The sequence below is a fragment of the Notechis scutatus genome, chromosome 11, assembly GCF_049901735.1.
Source record: "Notechis scutatus isolate UNSWTSFEM ecotype Mainland chromosome 11, rNotScu1.2, whole genome shotgun sequence".
NCBI lineage: Eukaryota > Metazoa > Chordata > Lepidosauria > Squamata > Elapidae > Notechis > Notechis scutatus.
Genome location: NC_142019.1, coordinates 17,778,103 through 17,801,138, shown reverse-complemented (window position 1 = coordinate 17,801,138; position 23,036 = coordinate 17,778,103). Strand labels below are relative to the sequence as shown.

Sequence of the window (23,036 nt, the reverse complement as noted above, 5' to 3'; positions counted from 1 at the left end):
TATTTATTTATTTTTTTCCTTCCTCTCTCGCCATTTAGAATCAGTTATAAAACGGCCTATCGGAGGGGGCTGAGGACGATGTATCGGCGACGGTCTCAGTGCTGCCCAGGATATTACGAGAGTGGGGACTTCTGCATCCGTACGTAGAGGCAATTTGCTATTTTTTTTTCTGCTGAAGTCTCTCTAGCGTTGCATGCCTGCATGCAGCTGTGGCGAGGCTTGCAAATGTTGAGATTGGAATTTAAGCAAGCAGGCAAAAACCTGCTGGCCAGTGGCAAAACCTGAGAGAATTATAGTGACGTTGATTGATCAGTTGTGCTTACTGTATTTCTCTTCTGTCACGTTCTCGTCATACACTAAATAATAATAACAACAATAACGACAATAATAATTAAATAATATCATCATCATCAGTTGTGTTTTGATGCTGCCCAATAACATTATAGGAGGAGAGCTGGGTTATTTATTTATTTTTTATTTTTATTTATTTGATTTGTCGATCGCTTTCAAAATAATAGGTATAAGTATAAACATGAGTTTATACAGGAAATAGGTGCAGATAAATGGGGAACAATAGGACAGGGACGGTAGGCACGATTGTGCCCTTATATACGCCCCTTACATACCTCTTAGGAATGGGGTGAGGTCAATGGAGGTTAGTTTGAGGTTAAGGGAGTGGGGGGGTTAGAGGATGTAACAACAGAGCCAGGTAGTCCATTCCAGGCATTGGTCACTCTGTTGTTGAAGTCATACTTTCTACAATCAAGTTTGGAGCAGTTTACACTGAATTTGTATCTGTTGTGTGCTCTTGTATTGTTCTGGTTGAAGCTGAAGTAGCCATTGACTGGTAGGACATTGAAGCAGATAATTTTGTGTACTACACTTTAATCCAACCATATGTGGCATGGTTCAAGGTTGTCCAAGCCCAAAATCTCAAGCCTGGTTGTGTAGGGTATTCTGTTGCAAGCAGAGGAGTGTAGTACTTTTCTCGTGAAATACTTCTGGACTCGCTCGATTGTATTAAGGTCCGATATACAGTGCGGATTCCAGACTGATGAGCTGTATTCGAGTATTGGTCTAGCAAAAGTTTTGTATGCTATGGTTAGCAATTCAATATTTCCATAGGAGAAGCTTCATAAGATTAGATTTACAACTCTTAATGCCTTTTTGGCAATGCTGTTACAGTGATCTCTGGCGCTTAGGTCATTTGATATGAATTAGTCCTCAGCCAATCAGGAATCTTAACACCTTTTCCAATTTTCACCAAATCAATCTGTCTATCTATTTTCCTGTCTGTCTGTCTGACTGTCTAGCATATCTATCTTATCTATCTTATCTGTCTATCTATCTATCTATCTATCTATCTATCTATCTATCTATCTATCTATCTATCTCTATCTATCTGTCTATCTATCTATCTATCTATCTATCTATCTATCTATCTATCTATCTATATCTAATCATCTATCTATCATCTACCTACCTACCTATCATCTATCTCTATCTCTCTATCATCCACTATCTATCTTTATGTAATCATATAGCACTCTCTCTATATCTATCTATCTATCTATCTATCTATCTATCTATCTATCTATCTATCTATCTATCTATCTATCTATCTATCCATCCATCCATCGATCTATCTATTTATCTATCTATATCATCTGTCTGTCTGTCTGTCTGTCTGTCTGTCTGTCTGTCATCTATCTATTATCTATCTATCTATCTATCTATCTATCTATCTATCTATCTATCTATCATCTATCTATCTATCTATCTATCTATCTATCTATCTATCTATCTATCCTTATCTAATCATCTATCATCTATCTCCATACCTACCTACCTCCGTCCATCCATCCATCCATCCATCCAATTTCTACAGCTGCCAATTTCAATAAATGGTTCTGGGCAGCTTACATTTCAAAAAACACATACCATAATTAAAAGAATAAGAAATATTTTAAAACAATTAACAATCTCCAATAATTATACCCAGTGGCGGAGATATTTGGCTGTTTCCTAAGAAAGCCAGGCCAGTCAGGCCCCATTCAGTACACCAGGTTCGGGCACACAGCCAGGTTTTTAAAGCTCTACGAAAGGCTAACAGGGTCGAGGCCATTCTGCTCTCCTAGGGGGAGATATTCCCCAGAGCAGCGACTACTGCAGAGTAACACAGAAAAGAAACAGTTGAAAGGGACTTTGGGGGTCTTTTAGTCCAATTCCTTGCTCAAGAGGGAGACCCCATACATTCCGCCCGTGCAGTTTCTTCACAAAAGGCAATACATTTTATTCAACGGCAAAAGCTTTCAAAAAGGTGTTCCCAGACTTTTGATTTTTTCTGCCTCAGAGCACCAGGCACCTGTGGCTGAGCTACCGTCAATCCAAATAAAAAACATTTTAGTGTGAAATATTCTAAAATTCATCGGTATAAAATGAAAAGTGGTAATGTGTGAAAACAGACATTGAAAACATAACAACAGGCCAGAGTAAAATCAGGAGGAGCCATAAGAATGGCGGTTGAGCCAGAGAAAACTTATAAAGTAGCAATGAAAGTTGTAAAAACATTGGCTTCTCTAAATATCTGGGAGGAAAAAAACGATCTTTCCCAAAGCTGAAAGGACAATAATGTTGCTGCGAGATGGCCTGACTGCTGAAGCCTTTCTTTAATCAGCTTCTTATAAAGGAGTTGTTAATAGTTTTAAAAACATTTGGGAAGATAGTAGCTTGGTTTATAATATCTTCTGGCTGGCCAAGTTGTGGTGGGAAAAAAATTAAGCAACTACAGAATTTGTAAGCTGTTAGGTGTATCAGCAGAAATTGATCTCCACAAGCCTTCACAAATTGGGATTTTCCACTGAATTTCCAGTTGCACACTTTTATTGCTATGGTGTTAGATTCCTGTGTCTGCAGAAGGTTATTCTCTTTGATTTTAGGCGGACAATGAGATAATTGTGGCTTCCTGCCAGCGCTAATACTACATCCCCCACCTTTCTTCTGGCGTGGTGACTCAGTGGTTAAGATGCTGGGTTTGTTGGCTGGAAAGCTGGCAGCCTAGGTTCAAGACCCCGAGCTCCATTAGACAGGGTGAGCTCCCGTCCTCACCCTAGCTCTTGCCAACCTAGCAATTTGAAAGCAGGAAAATGTGAGTAGATAGAACAGAACGGAACAAGAGTAGAGTAGAGCAGTGGTCACCAACTAGTGGGCCGGGGACCACTGGTGATCCGTGAGAAAATGTTGGTGGTCCACAGAGAAATGCCCTCCCAAAGCAATTGATCCAAGCGGCACGGGAACTCAAGGCTGGGCTGCCCACATGGCCCGTGGAAACACAAGACTTGCGTCGCTTGCATTGCGAACAACATGAGGTAGTGAGGGGAGGGGGGAAAGGGCGGAAGGGGGGAACTTGCCCCACTCACCCCACCCACCTCGCCTGGCCACTGGGCTGCTTCTTTCCACTTCTTTCTTCTTCTGCTTTTGGCTGCATGCAAGGAAAGTAGCCAAAGTCTTTCTTTCTCTCCCCCAAACTCCACCAGAAATGAGTCCTTGGGACCCTGCAAGGCCTCCTGCTCCAAGAGGCTGCGCTGGCAAAGATTCATTTCTGGCGGAGTTTGGAGGAGAGAAAGAAAGACTTTGGCTGCTTCTGCTGCTTTCCTTGCATGAAGTCAAAAGTCTCTCTCTCTCTCTCTCCCTCCCCCTGAGAACGGAGCTGGAGACGGTATCCTGCAATCCCAAATAAAGAACGATCGATCGGTAAGAAAACAGGGTGGGGGATTTTCCTGCAGACTCTTTGGGGATTTTCCCAGGGTCTCTGGTCCGCGGGATTTAAAATGATGAGTTTGGTGGTCCCTGAGGTCCAAAAGGTTGGCGACCCCTGGAGTAGATATAGAGTACAGTAGAGTAAGTAGACTAGATTAGACTAGAGCAGGGGTCTCCACCTTGGCAACTTTAAGACTTGTGGACTTCAACTCCCAGAGTTCCCAGCCAGCTTTGCTGGCTGGGGAACTCTGGGAGTTGAAGTCCACAAGTCTTAAAGTTGCCAAAGTTGGAGAGCCCTGGACTAGAAACTGGAATGGAATGGAATAACATGGTTGGAAGTGATCTTGTAGGTCATCTAGTCCAAACGCCTGCTCAAAGAAGAGACCCTATACCAGTGGTGGCTAATCTTTTTCGGCTGCCATGCTGATAATTGCTCACTTGCACGTGCTTATGTGCCAGCACCCAGAAGGCAATGTGTGCTGGGGCCCCCATGCCCCCTGCACATGTGCTTACAAACCCCCTCGCGCACCGCACGTCTGCACATGCCTGCGCAATTCCCCCCCCTCGTGTGCTGTGCATCTTTGCTCATGCATGCGCAATTCCCTCCTCGTGCGCCGTGGGTCTGCACATGCATGTGCATTTCCCCCAGGGGTGGGTTTCTACCAGTTTGCATCTATTCACTAGAACCGGTTGTTAACATTCTAAGCAGTTCAGAGAACCGGTTGTTAGAAGAAATTACAGGGCTAATCCTGTAAGAGAGGCAGGAAGGAAACATTCTGGTGTTGCTTACAGAAACTGCCTCTCCGTTGACCCTTTTTACATTCTTGGCAGGACTAGACTTCCTGCCTCTGGAACTTCTCTGGAGTTCCCCCCCCCTCCTTTGCTGGTACTTTGCTTGTGTGGAGTGACCATCCAAAGTTACAATGGCACTGAAAAAAAGTGATTTATGACTGTTTTTCACACTTACGACTGTTGCATCATCCCCACAGTCACGAGAGGCCAGGCGAGGAGATGCGTGCCTCGATGTGAGTGATGTTGAGTTGGCCACGCCCAGCCAATAACATGACCACCAAGACACGCCCACCAACTAAGACAGGCCCACAGAACCAGTTGTTAAAAAATTTGAATCCCACCCCTGGTTTTTTCCCCCACGCGCAGCACATCCCTTTGTATGCACGAGCGTCTCCCGGGTACTCCCCTCCACCCCCTGCACATGTGCGCCAGATTACCTGACAATCAGCTGTTGGGAGGCGGCGCGCATGCACAGTGGGGCTCTTCCAGGTGACCTCTTGCGTGCTGAGGGAAATGGCTCTGCGTGCCACTTCCGGCATGCGTGGCCTAGGTTCACCAACACGGCCCTATACCATTTCTGACAGAGAAATAGGTGTCACTTTGGTGGGAAGGTAACAGAGCTCTGTCACGTCATGCTTGGCTACCTGACTGTGGAAATCTCTTTGGGCAGCACTGGCTCAATGATCTTGAAAGAGAGATGAGCACCGTCCCCCATAGCCAGCAATGATTAGCAGACTTAAATCTGCAGAGATTTCTTTGTCTAAACTTTTTTACACCTTCCTTTCCCAGTGTCCTCTACTGTAATTCAGCAACCTCTGGAAGCTACTAAATCAGGGGTGGGCAAACTTTTTGGCTCGGGGCCGCATTGACTTTTAAAATTTGACAGACGGGCCGGGTCAGCACAAGATTTTTTGGGAATCGCCCCCACCCTTCCCCCCTCCTCCTCCTTCCCCTCCCTCGGAGGCCCTGAGTCAGGAGTTGCTACCGCCGGCGCGGCTCAGCGGCTCCAGTCCCGCGTTGCCTCGGGAAGGGAAAGGCAAAAAGGAAGAGTGCTTTGCAACGGGAGCAGCGGCACCGGAGGCTCAGGCTCAGCGGCTCCTGGTTTTGCCTTTTCCTTCCCAAGGCAACGCTGACTGGAGTCGCGCGGAGCTGCGCCGGCGGTAGCAACTCCTGACAGCCCCAGCCAGACACCTGAGCGGAGCCCGGGTGGAACTGCCTGTTGCTGCTGCCGGAGCACCGCCGGTCGCCTCCTCCAAGCAGCCCGCCCGCCCGCCGGGCTTCCCTCTGCCGCGCTGCTCAGGGCCAGGCGTGAGCGCCCGCGAGTTAAAAGGAAGCCGAAAGTTGCTGGGAGGTTGCTCGGGTGCTGGGAGCAGGCTTTTAAAGTGCCGCCCGAGCAAAGTTTAAGCAGCCCGCCCGCCCACCGGGCGAACCTTCCCGCTCCTCGGCGGGAAGACGCTCCAGCCTGCAAACTTTGCCTTTGCAAAGTTTAAGCCTGGAAGCCCCGGAAACCCGAGCAACTTCCCAGCAACTTTCGGCTTCCTTTTAACTCGCAGGTGCTCGCGCCTGGCGGAGGGAAGCCCGGAGCCTCCTCAAGCAGCCCGCCCGCCCGCCGGGCTTCCCCTCCGCCGCGCGGTTTGGGGCCAGGCGCGACGCCCGCGAGGCAAAAAGGAAGCCGCAAGTTGCTGTGAAGTTGCTCGGGTTTCCGGGGCTGAGGCTTAAACTTTGCACAGGCAAAGTTTGCAGGCGGAGCGTCTTCCCGCCAAGGAGCGGGAAGGGTTCCACCAAGCAGGCGGGCGGGCTGCTTGGAGGAGGCGACCCGGCGGCGCTCTGGGTTTCCCTCCGCCGCACGGCTCGGGGCCAGGTGCGAGCGCCCACGAGGAAAAAGGAAGCTGAAAGTTGCTGGGAAGTTGCTCGAGTGCTGGGAGCAGGCTTTTAAAGTGCCGCCCGAGCAAAGTTTAAGCAGCCCACCCGCCCGCCGGCGGAACCCTTCCCGCTCCTTGGCGGGAAGACGCTCCAGCCTGCAAACTTTGCCTCTGCAAAGTTTAAGCCTGGAAGCCCCGGAAAAAAAAGGGGGATCGGTGGGGACTCACCTTCGGAGAGGTCGCACTCGAAGGTGATTTCGAACTCCCAGCCAAGGCCTTTGCAAAGTTCTTTTCTTTCCTACCCCGAGAGCGCTCCGCACTGTTTTGCAGCTTTGGGGGCCACGCGGCACAGGGCAATACGCCATGCCCAGCAATTTTTTTTCAGGGCGGGCCGGATTGGACAGACCAACGGGCCGGATGTGGCCCGCGGGCCGTAGTTTGCCCACCCCTGTACTAAATTCACCTTTGGTCCTGGGGTCACATTTCAGGTCTCAGATGCAGCTTTTGGCAAGGAATGGGAGACATTTGGGAGCCAACAGGTGGGATCCCAGACCATCAGCTTCAAAAGACTTCACTGGCCACCCATGAATGATGATGGCTAGATGCTAGTTTGTAAATGATTTGAGGGTTGTTGTTTTTTTTTTTTAAAAAAAACCTGCCTCCTCCATCCACAATCCATCCAATTTCTGGTAAACTGCCAATTGTTGCATTTTGATCATCAATCAAGCATATATATCTGTCCACAAAGGAGTTTGTGAAGCCATACAATAAATATTCTGATCTGGAGTAATGCATTCTGATTCAGGTCACAGATAAACCCTCAAGTGGCTTCAAGAGCTCTGACAGAGAGTGCTAATGACGATGACTGCCAAGAAATACGGTCCCACCCCCCAGAGGTGGCATTCAGACAGTTCCAACCAGTTCTGGAGAACCGGTAGTGGAAATTTTGAGTAATTCAGAGAACTGGCAAATACCACCTCTGATTGGCCCCACCCTTTCTATTCTCTGCCTCCTATTGAGTCCCAGCTGATCGGCTGGGTCTCCTTTGGTTGCCCTGCCCAGGAGAATGGAGCTGGAAAGCAGGTTAGTGGGGTGGGGGAGGGAATGGAGATTTTGCAGTATCCTTCCCCTGCCACGCCCACCAAGCCACACCCACTGAATCGCTAGTAATTTTTTTTTTTGAATCCCACCCTGATCAGAACTAATCCTATTCTCCCCACCATCCTGCCAGAACCGATGAAGCTTTTTGGACAAGAAGCAAAACATCTTCAAGGGAAAAAAAAACAGTCCAGTTGCTTTTTTGGAAAAAAACATCTTTGAGGAAACTCTGGAAGTTTTTTTTCCCCTCTCTTTGGGTGAACCAAGGAGGAATTCTTTGGGACTTTCAGAGTGCACATTTAGACTGTTTCAGGGAGCTGTTTGCTCCTGCCACTCAGTTGACGATGTCCGATTTCTGGTACACCTGCACTGTTGATTTCAAAGCTATCTTGTACGACTGGGAGTTGATTTGGGCCTCGCTTGAAGTAACAAGCATAAGATTTGCAACCCAGGGTTCATCAAGGCTTACGGAGGGAACCTTCTGTAAATAACACATTAAAATGGGGTTTGAAAATTGCTTTTCAAAGAATTAATAGTTCGTTCTGCTGCTGCAATTCCCAAGCCTGTTTTCCTGATAAGGGATGATGGATGTCTCAGGCTCGAAACTTTTCGCTTAAGTGTAGCAAAGTCAATCGGACAAGGGTTTGCATGCTTGAGTTATGTGGCTAATTATAAATACATGCAGACAGTCATTTAAAATTCTCTGGGCTGCCTACTCCTGTGACTCTCTCTTGTTGCTTCTTAACGGCATGGTCTTAAATCTTCAGGCTTCAGATAAATTAATAAATAAAGATTCAAGCCCCTACGATGGTGCAAATGAAGTTTCTTAAACTTGCAATTGTGCACAGTGGAAATTCTACTCTGAAATTATGAGGCAGCAGCCATCTCTTGGGTCTGACTTGAGGAAATATGATGGTCACACCTCTAAAAAAAATATCTCCATCTTTGAGTTGAAGTCAACCCCTAGTGATGTCATAGCAGCAGTATGGAAATGGATTGAATTGCCTTTTTGTAAATACACACACGCACACACACACACACACACACACACACACACACACACTTCCCAATCAATGGGGATGCGGTGGCTCAGTGGCTAAGACGCTGAGCTTGTCGATCAGAAAGGTCGGCAGTTCGGCGGTTCAAATCCCTACTGCCGCATAACGGAGTGAGCTCCCATTCCTTGTCCCAGCTTCTGCCAACCTAGCATTTCGAAAGCATGTAAAAAAAATGTCAGTAGAAAAATAGGGATCACGTTGCTGGGAAGGTAACAGCATTCCATGCGTCTTTGACGTTTAGTCCTGCCGGCCACATGACCATGGAGACGTCTTCGGACAGCGCTGGCTCTTCGGCTTTGTAACGGAGATGAGTACCGCCCCTAAAGCCAGAAACGACTAGCACATATGTGCAAGGGGAACCTTTACCTTTATTTTTACTTCCCAGTCTAACCTGGTTACATGATCCTGGGATCTCCTGGATGTCTTCTCGATGAGGGTTACGCTAAATCAAAGGGAATGCAATGGTTAATTTTGTGTTAGGTTGGCATGTGTAGTCAATCCTTTCTTGTAATCTGTCAAAGCATGGCTTAGTTTGTTATGTGAATATGATTTATTATGTGCCATCCAGTTGAATTTTTTTTCTCCTAATGACTGCATAGAGTAGCTGTCCCTAACCTTGTTAACCTATTTTCCAAAGCATCAGAAGGCAAGAAAAGAAACAATGGATGGAAACTAATTAAGGAGAGAAGCCACCTAGAACTAAGGATAAATTTCTTGACAGTGAGAACAATCAACCAGTGGAATGATTTGCCTTCAGAGGTTGTGGGTGCTCAAACACCAGAGGTTTTTTTTTTTTTTAAAGTGGACATTTGTCTGAAATGGGATAAGGTTTCCTGCCTGAGCAAGGGATTGGACTAGAAGACCTCCAAGGTCCCTTCCAGCCCTGTGATTCTATGTTCTCTGGTCAATGCAAGCAGACAACCAAGTTCCGAGAGCACTAAAGTGTCAGAGTTCCAAGTAACAACCTCCAAAGCAAAAGACTGCGAGAATATTATCTTCCCAAAGATCCATTTTATTCAAATTGTCATATTGGCATGTCTGAGGAAAACCCGAATCTGAGATTTCCAGGTTTTCCTTAGCCCAAAGAGAATCCAAAATCCAACCCCTGCATCCCATAGTCCATCACACGGTCCAATCATTACTTCATTCCAACTGGAGACTATCTCCAGTCACTCCCCTCCAGGTGTAGGGTAACATGTCCTTGACTCTCTGAGAAAGGAATGTTGTTGTAGCAAATAGAACAGAGTAGAATAGAATAGAATAGAAATACAGGAATAGAATAGAATAGAACAGAACAGAACAGAATAGAATAGAATAGAATAGAATAGAATAGAATAGAATAGAATAGAATAGAATAGAATAGAATAGAATAGAAATACAGGAATAGAATAGAATAGAATAGAATAGAATAGAATAGAATAGAATAGAATAGAATAGAATAGAATAGAATAGAATAGAATAGAATAGAATAGAAATGAAATACAGGAATAGAATAGAATAGAATAGAATAGAATAGAATAGAATAGAATAGAATAGAATAGAATAGAATAGAATAGAATAGAATAGAATAGAATTTTTTGTTGGCCAAGTGTGGTTGGACACTTGGAATTTGTCTTGGTGCAAATGCACTCAATGTACCTAAAAGAAAAGATACATTCATCAAGTATCATCAGGTCCAACACTTTATGATAGTCATACGGTACAATCAGCAATCAAATCATACTAGGAAACAGTCAATACAAATCGTAAAGATACAAGCAGCAAAGTTACAGTTTGGGAGGCAATCACAAGTGGGAGGGGATGGGTGTACACACACACACACACACACACACACAAAATCTCCTAATTACAGCTGTATTCTCAAGTCATCCACGAAGCCAAAGTTCAACATCCATTTCTCCATCTAGATTTTGCCCACCTCGCTCAGGGTTGCTTGGTAATGAGGGTCGCGTTTTTATGATTATTTTTAGCAGCTGTAAGATGCAAGAAGTAAAACCGCAAACATCAAGACTTCGTGAAAGCAGGTTGCCCGAGCTGCTTCTTCTTTGCTTGTGACCCATTCGCCAATTAGACTAGAACAAGCAACTAATGGGAATGGCTTGCCTCCAGAAGGAATCACTGGAGGATTTTTAAGAAGAGGCTGGGCAGCCACCTTTCTGAAGCGGTATTATAGAGTTTCCTGCTTGAGCAAGTAGGCTGAAGGAGGGGATGTATTGACTCAAGCAGAATAGAGCTGGAAAGGACTTCAGAGGTCTTCTAGTCCAACCCCCTGTGAAAGTAGGAGAGTCTATACATTTCAGACGAGTGGCTGTCCAGGCTCTTCTTAAAGGCCTCTAATGATGGAGCACCCACAATTTCTGGCGACAAGCTATTAAATTAATTGTCCTCACTTTGAGGAAGTTTCTCCTTAGCTCCAGGTTGCTTCTCTCCTTGATCAGTTTCCATCTATTGCTTCTTGTCAGTTAACTTCTTAACAGTTTCCAACCATGATTTCTTGTCCTGCCCTCAGGTGCTTTGGATAATAAGTTGACCCCCCTCTTCTTTGGGGCAGCCTCTCAAATACTGGAACGCTGCTATCATGCCATCCCCTTAGTCCTTTTTTTCACCAGGCTAAAATCCTGTCTTGTCAACGTCTCTTGATTCCCCACCTCCTGGCTGTGCTTCTTCTCCTCCTACAGCTAGAGGGAGACGAGGAGTGACCTGGGTTCTTCAAGATAAGCCAAAGAAGCAAAGGAAGAGGGAGCACATGGCTCTAAAAAGAAAGCAACTGCACTTCCTTCTGTCTGGAAGCAGCAGCTTCCACGAGGAGGATGAAGGATGTGTTTGAAGCTACAGTTTGCTTTCAGAGAACATTTTCCATTGGCACTAATGAACATTTCCCAGTTAGTCCAAATAGCTTCAGAGAGTATTGTTGAGGGCAGGATGTCATCTGTCTCTTCTTCAAACACAATCTTCACATTACGTAGGTGGAAACCCCTCCCCCCCGAACATCATGTCTGTTTTATCCTGCAAGCTACTTTTCCCAGAAGCCTTCCAGATATGTAGGACCCATGCCCATAATCCTCAGGCTGTGGATAGTGGGAGTTGAAGCCCACAGCCCTGGAGAGCATCAGATTTGGGAGAGATTTATCTCTGGTGTAATGTTTTTCAACCTTGGTAACTTGAAGAGGTGTGGAGTTCAACTCAACAGGTCTATGGAAGTTCTCAGTCATCCAGGTCATAATTGTGTCAGGGTTCCAGAAAAAACCAACTCCAATTAAAAACTCAGAGACAGGCATTTTCTCAACATTTCCTTTTATTAGAGTAGTCATTACCGGCACATCTGGGAAAACCCGAATCTGAGAATTCCAGGTTTTCCCTTAGTAATTCAAAAATCCCAAACCCAACCCCTGCACCCATCAGTCCATCGCGTTGTCCAATCAGCAACCATCCCAACTTGAGACATCCCTTCAACCACTCCTCCTCCAGGTGCAGCAATAACATGACCTTGACCGAAAAAAAGAATGCTATTATGTCTAACTACCAGCGCACTAAAAATCGCCCCCTCCTACTTTCTCGGGCACAGGAATGTGGCAGCGTGGAAGCTTCTGGTTCTAATATGGCTTCCAGAGTTGACAGGTTTGTTTCAAAGGTGTTTTTTTTTCTTCAAAAGACAACTGGACTGTTGGTTTTTTGTGGGGAGGGGGTTGAGGAAGAAGAAGAAAACATTTTGCTTCTTATCCAAAGAGCTTCATCAGTTCCTTGGATGGTGGTGGTGGGGTTGGAAGGATAGGTAGTGATGGTTGAGACTGGATGATGGGGGAGAAGAATAGAATAGAATAGAATAGAATAGAAGAGAATAGAAGAGAAGAGAAGAGAAGAGAAGAGAAGAGAAGAGAAGAGAAGAGAAGAGAAGAGAAGAGAAGAGAATTCTTTATTGGCCAAGTGCGATTGGACACACAAGGAATTTGTCTTGGTGCAAATGCTCTCAGTGTACATAAAAGAGACATTAGTCAAGAGTCAAGAATCATCAGGTACAACACTTAATGATAGTCATAGGGTACAATAAGCAATCAAGTCATAATAGGAAACAGAAAGAAAAATAGGTTCTGATAGTTTGGGAGGGATGGAAGGGTGTATTTCTTCGCAGTCATCTGGTCATTAGTACTCTCCCTGAGAGCTCTTGAAGCCACTTGGGGGTTTATCTGTGCCCTCAGGATCTCCTGAATCAGAGTGCAAATAGGGGTGGAACTTTCTTGGAACTGCTGAATGGACTGTGTTGTAGGCAGGAGATAGGTGGTGTCTTATTCCTCCCCCTTTGTTGAGGGAGGGGTGTTCAGTTCTAATATAGATGGATTCTTTCAAACCAGTGGCCTTCTCTACCCAAAATGTGGACTTTGCTGTCCACATTTTGGATAGAGAAGGAGATGCGTTCAACTCTCAGGATTCTCCAGCCTTCGCTCTAAACAGCGGCTCTTCTGCACTTTTGCAGGAAGAAACTGGATTTCACGCCAGAAAAAAAATCGATAAAAGTTATGGGTTCAAATCCTCCGACCATGTAAAGTTATTTCGTTGGATGCCAATGAGTTAATAGCGTGCGGTGCGAGAAGTCCAAATCGCAAGGAGCACATAATGATCAAAAGCCCCTCGCATAAAAGAGGCTTTGTTAAAAAAAGTCATAGATAAAAGACTAATTGGGCCTCCTTCTATTAATTGTAGCTTCACTTTCTTGCAAATTCTCTGAAACAGCTTTCTAATCAAGCGTGACACATTTGGAATCACAAAGCATGTTTTTAAATCTCTATTAGCAGTGCTCACTGCTGACCTTACCCGGATGAAGGCTCGACTCCTTTTCGCTTCTGATTTTCATTCCTCGCTAGCCCTTTACGCTTTTTCTTCCTATCTTTTTTTCTTCTCTCTTTTCTCTCTCCCTCCCTCCCTCCCTCTCTTTCTGCACACCTGCACGGCTACCAAGCTAATCCAGATTCGCTCAGTTACGACGTTAGCAAATTGGCGTGCGGTGCGATTGTTTCAAGCCTCTTCTGAATTTCCTCTCAAACGCGCGCGCGTGTGTGTGTGTGTGTGTGTGTGGAATGGGAAATTTTGCGGTCCAATCTCTGTCTTGAAAATCCACGTTGGCGCCCTCAGCCCTCCCCCATCTAAAATTTTGCAGTCATTGCAATAATTTTTTAAAAAGTATGTCTTCACTAGCAGCTCTCCTGCCTCGTGCAATATGTCAAATGGGTAAATCAAAAAGGGGGGATTTGATTTCATTTTGCTTTCAGAACTTGGTGCCTTAGCAAACATCCCAATCCGACCAGTTTTTTTTTCTCCTCTGTCCCCTATCTGTGCATTTCTTCCTTTCTCGTCCTCATCCTCGCTCCCACCACCTCATTCCCCTTTCCTCGCTGGGTAATTTTTCAGCCGCGTCTTGCAGCCAAGGAAAACGAACGAATCCCTCCTGGGACAGCGTCCTGCATTATGGATGAGTGTTTTTCCCTCTCTTGCAGGGAGAACATCAATCTCATTTTACCACGACGTGATGGATAGGCATTGGCGACCCAGAGACAGAGGGAATTCAGTGAATTGAAATCCTTTTGGCAAGCGAGCCACAAAAAAGCTGGACACCAGGAGTGGTGGAAGCCCCTTTCCCACCCCTCTTTACAAGACCTCGAGTAATCACTTGGCATGGAAATGCAGGCCTGTCACTTCTCTTCTGCACCACAGACGCAAAATAATAATAATAATCAGCCTGGCTGCCTATTGCATTATTCCAGTGCGTCTATCGGAGAAAAATCAATATCGAAATTATTTCAAGTGGGCAAGCACTTGAATGTAATTTCTCTTGATTAATAAAATTCATTAACCGGTGTTCGTTTGCAACAATCCAGCAGAAGCTGTAGTGACATCATATGCAATCTCATCCAAATGGTACAATGATGTCATTCTGTATCATGGCCTGGGTGGCCTCCACCCCTGTGGGGGTATTTTAAACTGGGCTGGTGGAAAAAAGATTGGCTTATCAGTCCCAAAGATACTTTTTAAAAAGGCAACTGGACTTTCTTTGCTTTTTGCTTGAAGACGTTTCACTTCTCATCCAAGAAGCTTCTTCAGCTCTGACAGTATGGTGGAGGCTGGAAGGATTTATATTCCTTGCAGTCATCTGGTCCTCAGCATTCTTTCTGATGACTTGCAAGGAATATAAATCCTTCCAGCTTCCACCGTACAGTCAGAGCTGAAGAAGTTTCTTAAATAAGAAGTGAAATGTCTTCAAGGAAAAAAAAAAAGGAGGCCCAGTTGCCTTTTTAAAAAGTATCTTTGGGGCAACCATGACCTGGATGGCTGAGAATCTTCATAGACACTTAATTTATCAGTCAGCCTTGCTCTACCATCTAAATCAGGGGTCTCCAACCTTGGCCACTTTAAGACTTGTAGACTTCAACTCCCAGAATTCCTTAGCCAGCTATGCAAAGCAAAGGTGGCTGAGGAATTCTGGCAGTTGAAGTCCACAAGTCTTAAAGTGGCCAAGGTTGGAGACCCCTGCTCTAAACGGCTTGCATTTTTCCCAGCAAGGTGAAAACCTACTGTTTTACACACCCCTCCCCATCCCACTTAATTCTTTTCCTCCCGAGGCTGCAAACAAAAAAAAAAAAAAGGGCTGACTTTTGTTCTGGAGGTCTCTTCTCCACTATTTCAGTTCCCTCTGTCCATAGTTTTGCTCTAGAGCTGCTTCAAAAACAGATACACTGAGAGAACAGCATATTAGCTATATTAAGATTAGCTTGTTGATTAAAAAGAGGGCATACAAAGTAAAAAGCAACAACCCCAAACTGTTTTTCCTCCCTCAATCTCTCTCTCTTCTCTCTCTCTCCTTTTAAAATTAGACTAGATTAGAAGATAAGAGCCTGGGGTAGCTTTTTGATTTTTTTTTTCCTTGATGCTTTAGAAGAAAAAAAATCCCTTGAAGGTCTGAGTAAAGGCACTAATTGAAGATCTTTCTTTTTCTTTCTTCTTTTTTTCTTTTAATGAAAAAAAAAAACCAAGAGCAAAGGAGTTTCCAATTTATTAAATGGATCTCTTTTCGTGCCCGGGGCCAAGTTTTCATTCAGGCTGTCCTTTTAAATCTTTGTACTTATATGAAGCAGAAGGCAGCTCCAGGGCAGGAGAAAGTGGGGTTTGGATAGGATGCCAGGGGTGGCAGAGATCCATCTGCTGTAAAAATGAAGAAGGAGAAGGAGGAGGCAAAAGGTCTAGAAATAGATCTGTGGATATTTCAGCAAACAGATGGGGGTCTATGAAAGAAAGGAAGGACCAGAACTGGTTGGGTGAGAATATTTTATTTTGTTTATTTATTAGAATCAGAATAGAGTTGGAAGGGACCTCAGAGGTCTTCTAGTCCAGCCCCCTGCTCAAGCAGGAGAACCTATACAATTTCAGATAAGTGACTGTCTAGACCAGGGGTCGCCAACCTTTTGGACCTCAGGGACCACCAAACTCATAATTTTAGATCCCAGGGACCACTAACCGGTTCTGTGGGTGTGGCCTAATTTGTGGGTGTGGCTTGGTGGTCATGTGACTGGCTGGGCATGGCTTGTATGTAAATATTATAAATATTTATATAAATATTGAATTTTTTTATTTAAAAAAAGAGCAACTTTTACCCAAAATCAGGCAAAGCAGGCAGGCAGATTGAGTTGCTCACAGAATCACAGATTCATTCAGAAATCTATCTATCTGCCATTGGCTAGCTCAGTCTGTCACATAAAATTTGCTTGCAAGCAAACTCACAAAATTAACTCACAACACACCATGCATGTAAATATTGAATTTTTTATTTTAAAAAAAGAGCAACTTTTACCCAAAATCAGGCAAAGCAGGCAGATTGAGTTGCTCACAGAATCATTCAGTGATCTATCTACCTGCCATCGGCTAGCTCAATCTCTCAAATTTGCTTGCCATGAGTCTGCACTGAATTTGCTTGCAAGCAAACCTTCAGTCCTAAGGGAGGTTCGGCTGTGCTGAGAGCCGAAGATCTAAAGACTAGCTAGAAAACAAGAAATCCAACCATTTCCTGCTTCCTAGCTAAGCTAAATCTCCCAGCACAGCAGAACAGCTGATGGTCGGAAAAAGGAAAAATAGCAATTTAGCAGGCAAGTTTGCCGGGTAAGGAGTGAGTGGGCTGGGAGGGTTCCCGTGGGCCATGTGGGCAGCGCAGCCTTGTGTTTCTGCGCAACCTGAATTAATTGCTTTTTGGGGAGGGGTGCTCTGGGGATGAGATTTCTCTGCAGCCCACCAAAATTTTCTCATGGTCCAGCAGTGGGCCGCAGCCCACCGGTTGGTGACCGCTGGTCTAGACTCTTCTTAAAAACATCTGGTGATAAAGCACCCACAACTTCTGAGGACAAGCCATTCCACTGGTTAATTGTCTTCACTGTTTGGAAGTTTCTCCTTAGCTGCAGGTTGCTTCTCTCCTTGATGAGTTTCCATCCGTTGCTTCTTGACCCACTTTCTGGTGCTTTGGAAAATAAGTTGACCCCCTCTTCTTTGGGGCAGCCCCTCAAATACTAGAAGACTGCTGTCATGTCACCCCTAGTTCTCCTTTTTTCTAGACTAGCCAAACCCATATCATGCAACTGTTCTTCATATGTTTTAGTCTCTATGCCTGTCATCCAGGATTAATTCATTAGATTTTATCCTGCTGTCATTATCTGTATAAATAAATGAGGGTGGAAAACATACATAATGTGAAATTGGCAGTGAGGAAGAAAGTCAGCATCCTGTCCCGCTCACACATGCACACATCACAAGGGTTTGAAGTCTTTGTTGAGGCTTCACCAGCCCCGAGTAGTATTCCCAAGGATTTCCCACACAGGGACCAGAGCATAGACCCAACGAGTCCAGTTTTCCCAATGTCAGGAAAAACACAGAGCTAGTCCAGCAAAAAGAAGTCCATGGTCCAAAATACAAATCCCATAACCAAAACCCAGTTCTGAGGTCCACAAGGCAAAAGTCCAAAGCCCAGAAACAAGAGTCAAGGCAAAATTCCAACGCAAGATACATGGTGGCTGAACAAACACATGAAGAATCACTCTGCTCTGCATGCAGGGATAAATAGCTGCTGGCCAGTCCCACTCATTAAGAAGGGGCAAGGCTGCCTCCTCATGAGTAGCCTTGGTGACCTGCATTGAGCCTCTCAGGTCAGGTGCTAATGAGAAGAAGGACCATGATGGCACTTTCCCAATATTTGAGGGGCTCCTACAAAGACAAGAGGGGAGGGGGGTGTCAATCTATTTTCTAAAGCACCAAAAGGCAAGATAAGAAACCAGAGATGTAAGCCAATCAAGGAAAGAAGCAACCTAGAACCAAGGAGAAATTTCCTCATGGTGAGAGCAATTATCCAATGAAATAGTTTGCTTTGTGGGATGCTCCATCACTGGAGGCTATCAAAAAGAGGTTGGACAGCCCTTTGTCTGAAATGGTGTAGGGTCTCCTGCTTGAGCAGAGGGTTGGACTAGAAGACCTCCAAGATCCCTCCCAACTCTATTATTCTACGCTCTATGTTCTCCTCCCTGCACACCCTAAGACCTCATCCCTTCTCATCGGTTGCAGCTCTGCCAGTGGTGGTATTCAGCCGGTTCGCACCGGATCGAACCTTAGGGGAGCAAAAACGACCCCCCCGAGGCTTCTCTGTGGCTAGGAAGCTCCCAAAAAGAGGTGGGGGCTGCAAAAAAGCCATGCCCACCCACCAAGCCACGCCCACAGAACCGGTAGTAAAAGTTTTCGAATCCCACCACTGAGCTGTGCCTTTTCTCCATTCTCTGCCTCTGGCTGTCCTTCCGAGCATCTTGTTACAGATGTGTTCTTTCTGTTTTCAGCCGGCAGTCACTCGTCCGATCGCTTCTCGAGCGCTTCTGAAATTCTTGGCCTCTCCTCTTCTTCTTCTTGCCATTCCCTTCTGGTTCAGAGTCCCCCACATGTCTTCCAAATTCCTCAAGCAGGTTCTTCCTGATCCCCTGAGCCCATTTCAGGGGCATCCATGACAGTCAAGACTGCCGTATTTTGATGCTCTTCACTACCATTGTACAATAGGAGGTCATTGGAGGTCATTTCATTCAAACCCTCCATTGCCTTGTGCAGCAATCCTCCCGCTATCCCAGACACACGGCTGCCCAATTTTTTCGTGGAACAAAAAGGGGAACACGGAAAATCTCCGCCAACATTTCAAGATCCTGCAGCCTGTAAGAGTAGAGTTCCTGTCACCCATGAAGTGTTTGTTTTCTGAATGGCTGACCTTTTCCCTGGATAAAGGATCCCACCAAAGATCTCTGCTTGCAAACTGGGAGTAGTGGGAAGAAAGATTCTGAAGACATTTATGATCAGCCTTATATCATCCAGGTATGGCCTGGCAGTTTGGTTTAGCAAGATTTCAGCTCAAAATCCTAAAGGGCCACCACCACCAGACAGAGTAAACGAGCCCATCAGCATTTATTTTTTTTTACTTTGTGTGTGGGGTAGTAATTGTGGTGGAATCTGTGGGTTTTCCATGGTTGTTTGGAGAAGCCCTGGTTCCTCTTTGAAGGGAAGAACTGTAAGCTGGGGAGAGACACATTCATTGGAAAGGAAAGGATTTCAAGAAAGTAAGCAGGCACATAATAGAGAATACACACTGAATGCAGTTTTTGACTGGTGGACACAAACATACTACGCAAACAGCCTGGTGTATTCCCCATTGTCATGGCTAATGCATTGTTTTTGATGAGATTTCCCCATTGTCTTGCTGCTTACTCTCTGGTAATCCTTTCCTCTACGATCTCTCCTCTTTGCAACGGGGAGAGGAAGGAAGCAAAAAGGCCAGTCACAGGACAAGGAGTTCCGAGTGGAACGGCAATCACTTGATGGAGGGACATACGCGTAGGCATGGGCTGTGATTCTTTTTCTTTTTTTAAAAAAAAACAAACTTTATTAATTTTTTTAACACACACAAACAAAACATAGGATGTAGTGACATAAAATATCTTTTCTAGAAGAAACGAATACACCATCTTATTTGAAAAGAAGATAATTCCAAATTTATCACACTTATATATATATATTTATCTTGTCTAATCAACTTCATATCTTTTTAATCATATTTCTTCTGCCTTAATATATTTTCATTAGTATTCTTCCACATCCTATCAGACTTGAACAAACATTACACAAAACATAAATACATAAAACTTCTTTTTGGAAGGTGGCTTACCCCGAGTTAACTCTTTTTATACAGACATCAATCAAAATTTATACTCACTGGGCTGTGATTCTTTTTCCACATCGTTACAACTTTGAATGATTGCTGAATGAGGCAGTCGCTGAGCGAGGACTGCCTGTAAAAGCCACGCGCTCTGATTGCTAATTCTCTGCCCTGCTCAAGAAACCATCCGGCATCCTTCCCAGCCTCTGCCAGAATTGAATTTTCCTGCCCTTAGGGAACAGCATGTTACAAGGTGGTGGCAGGGGTATTCTGACTTGCAGGAGCAAAAATAGTTTATGGGTAGCATAAAAATTGCATGCGCTCAGGAACTGCCGAGTCAGCAGTTCTGCGCTTCTCCTAGCCTTCCCTCCACGTGCTCCTTTCACAAGGGTGTGTGTGTGTGTGTGGGCGCGTCTGTGCTGCTGTGATGGGAGGAAAGCCCAATGACTGATGCTAGAATAATTGTTGGCTTTTTTTTTTTTTGCTGTGAAATGCATTTAAAAGGTTCCTTTTATCTTTTTTTTTTACTTTGTTTAGCTTTATAATTGGAAGATTTTGCTAATTAAAAGCTTTTGGAATGGCTTTTTGTGCAGAAGAGGCTGTAAGCGTTAGCCAGCACGGCATGCATCAACAATGCTGCTTAAACCAAGAGAAACATTAATTTAATGCTATCTGGAGCCATCGATTCCAGATAATCTCCACTCGTCAAACCGGAGGGAGGTATTGAGTGAGGTGTCATAAGGTTCAGTCCTGGGTCTTCGACTCATCCACATTTTTATAAATGACTTGGAGAGGAGGCGGTGAAGGGAACGTGCATCAGATCTGCAGGTGTCACCATATTAGGTGAGGAAGTTAAAGCCCTCGGAGGCAGGAAATAACATTCAAATGATCTGACAGGTTAGGGAGGGATGCAAGCAGAAAGAACAGAATGGAAGTGAGCAATGACACAGATAGTCCTCCACTTACGAACACAATACAGCAGCATTACAGACATTATTTCTTAAATTGTTATGCCGCCAATTCCCCTATAAGGTGTCTCTGAGCATAAGTTCTTGTGGTTCGCCGGCAGCCTGTGCAGAGGACAGTGGAATCGGACAGTTGGGAAGAAAGGGGACCAGTTGGGGAGTCTGGAGAGGACTTGGACGAGGATCCTGCGTCCGATGGAGAGCTGGGGCCAGGACCATCTGGGAGTGGGGTGCTGACTCTGGAGTCTCTGGAGTCTGGCAGCAGCGAGGCCGAGGAACCAGGGGAGCCTGTTCCCAGTGCGTGCATGTGCAGAGCTGCCAGACGGCAAGAGCAGCTGAGACAAAAGGGGAAACTCTGGAGTAAGGCTGGGAGGTGATTGCCCCTCCCATTAGGTATAAAGGATAGGCAAAGGTAAATAAACCTTTGCAGGAAGCAAAGTCGTTCGCTCTGTTTGGATTAATGCTTGAAGCTCTGTGTGGACTTTGTACTTCAGTTATCTTTTTTTTAATAGTTCATTTGGCACTCTAGTTGTTGGCAGCAATTCAAAGGAGAGAAAGGTGGGTGCTTATCTTGAGGAACTGTTTGGGACTCATTATAGGCTGCGAATGAACATAATTCCCAGCATTGAAATAAAACAAGAGTTGTTTTAACTAAGCATGACAAGGCTTCTCGGGAAGCCTTGGTTAGAACAGGAGCACCCACAACTGTGTGACCTTGCTTGATTTTACGACCTTCTTTGCAGTGGTCGTTAAGCAAATCCATTATATCCAGTGGGTGCTCTTTGCTGGAAACCAAGATCAAATGGTGGTTTCTGGCAAAAAGATTCTAGGAAATTGTGGTGTGTGGGACATTGCAAACAGCCATAAATATGGGTCAGTTGCCAAGTGCCCCAAATATGATTACATGCCGCATCTGGACAGAGGACATTGGAACTTGGAACTTTGAAACTGGGTTGTAAGTAGCTGTGGGGAGGTTTATTGTAATTCTGAATGGTTGCTTGAGTGACCAGATTGTATGTCGAGGACTTCCTGTAAATGCAAAGTTCTTCACTTGGGAAACAAACCTCAGATGGGAGACACCTGTGAGAAAAGAAACTTAGAGTAGGTGTCAGCGGTACAACATAGCTCTGGAGGAAAAAGCCAAATGTAATTTTAGGTTGCGTGAAGAGAAGATCATCTTCTAAATTATAGGTAGTTCTTCCACTTTGTTCTGAGTTGGCCTGTCTTCCCCTGCACTACACACAGCACTTGTATCCAGTGGTAGAACGATTCAGGCAGATGAGATGTTTTAGAGAAGAACAGTGAGGATGATCGCAGACTAGAAACAACCCCCCATGAAGAAGTATGGACGATGTGGTAATATTTATCTAAGGGAGGATGGAAGAGTAGCTAGATAGTGTCTTTACTCACCCTAAGAACCTCAACCACTCCAAGTTGGTTACCCTGAATTCCCACCCTCCCAGCTGTCAGGACCTGGCTTGGAGCGCTAATCCCAACTAATGCTCCAATTACTTCCTGCTCAGATGCCTCCAGGCATCAACATGACACCAAAGAGCTTTGCTCTTGCTCCAGTGGCCAAGACAACTTAGAAGGATACAATCATAGAGTTGGAAGGGACCTTGGAGATCTTCTAGTCCAATCCCCCGGTCAAGGCAGGAGACCTTATTGCATGTTGGACTGTCCAATCTTTTCTTGAAGACCTCCAGTGGTGGAGCACCTGCAACTCAGGGTTTTTTTTGTCCATATCCGCCTGATGCTCCTACTCTTCTCTGGTCACGTTGATGAAAACAGCAGGTTGCTTCAACTCCATGAATTCAGCAGCCATGACTTGGATGAGAACCTATTGACTGCCATCTTTTCCTTGTTACCTCCAAAGCATTTCCCAAAACCAAGGCCACGCAAGGTCACCTTTAGAACCTGGCAATTCCCTCCTTGTCCTTTCTTTGTCTCCAACTCTTCCTTTATCTACAATTATCCTCCTCTGATTTCCTCACAGCCTCCGGTTTCTCCAGCTCACTTCCTATTCTAGTGTAAAAATTCAGGTTCTCTCCAGACTCCCTTATTTTGCATCACCAGCATGCTCAGTACAATACTAAAAATGCCACCAAGGGGCATTGGTGACCCTCCTAGTTGAGTGTCATTCTTTTAAAAAAAAAAGAAAAATCAAAGAAAGAAAGCTGAAACCTCAAAAGATCTCAACGCTGTACAATTTCAGTGATTAAAGCTACGAGTTTTGTAGGTTCAAATTAGTCTTCAAAGAAAGTCAGTGGGATGAATCTTGAGGGATAAA

At 45.1% G+C, this 23,036-nt stretch overlaps 1 protein-coding gene across 2 annotated transcripts in view; it reads left to right on the top strand.

Annotated features, from left to right (window-relative positions):
• Nucleotides 1–23,036, top strand: part of MEGF11 (multiple EGF like domains 11) — a 530,131-nt gene that overhangs the window by 151,121 nt on the left and 355,974 nt on the right. For both annotated transcript variants that reach the window (XM_087972942.1, XM_087972943.1), the window contains exon 5: nucleotides 39–139. In XM_087972942.1, the coding sequence (XP_087829068.1) occupies nucleotides 39–139 (101 nt within the window). The remainder of the gene's footprint in view (nucleotides 1–38; nucleotides 140–23,036) is intronic.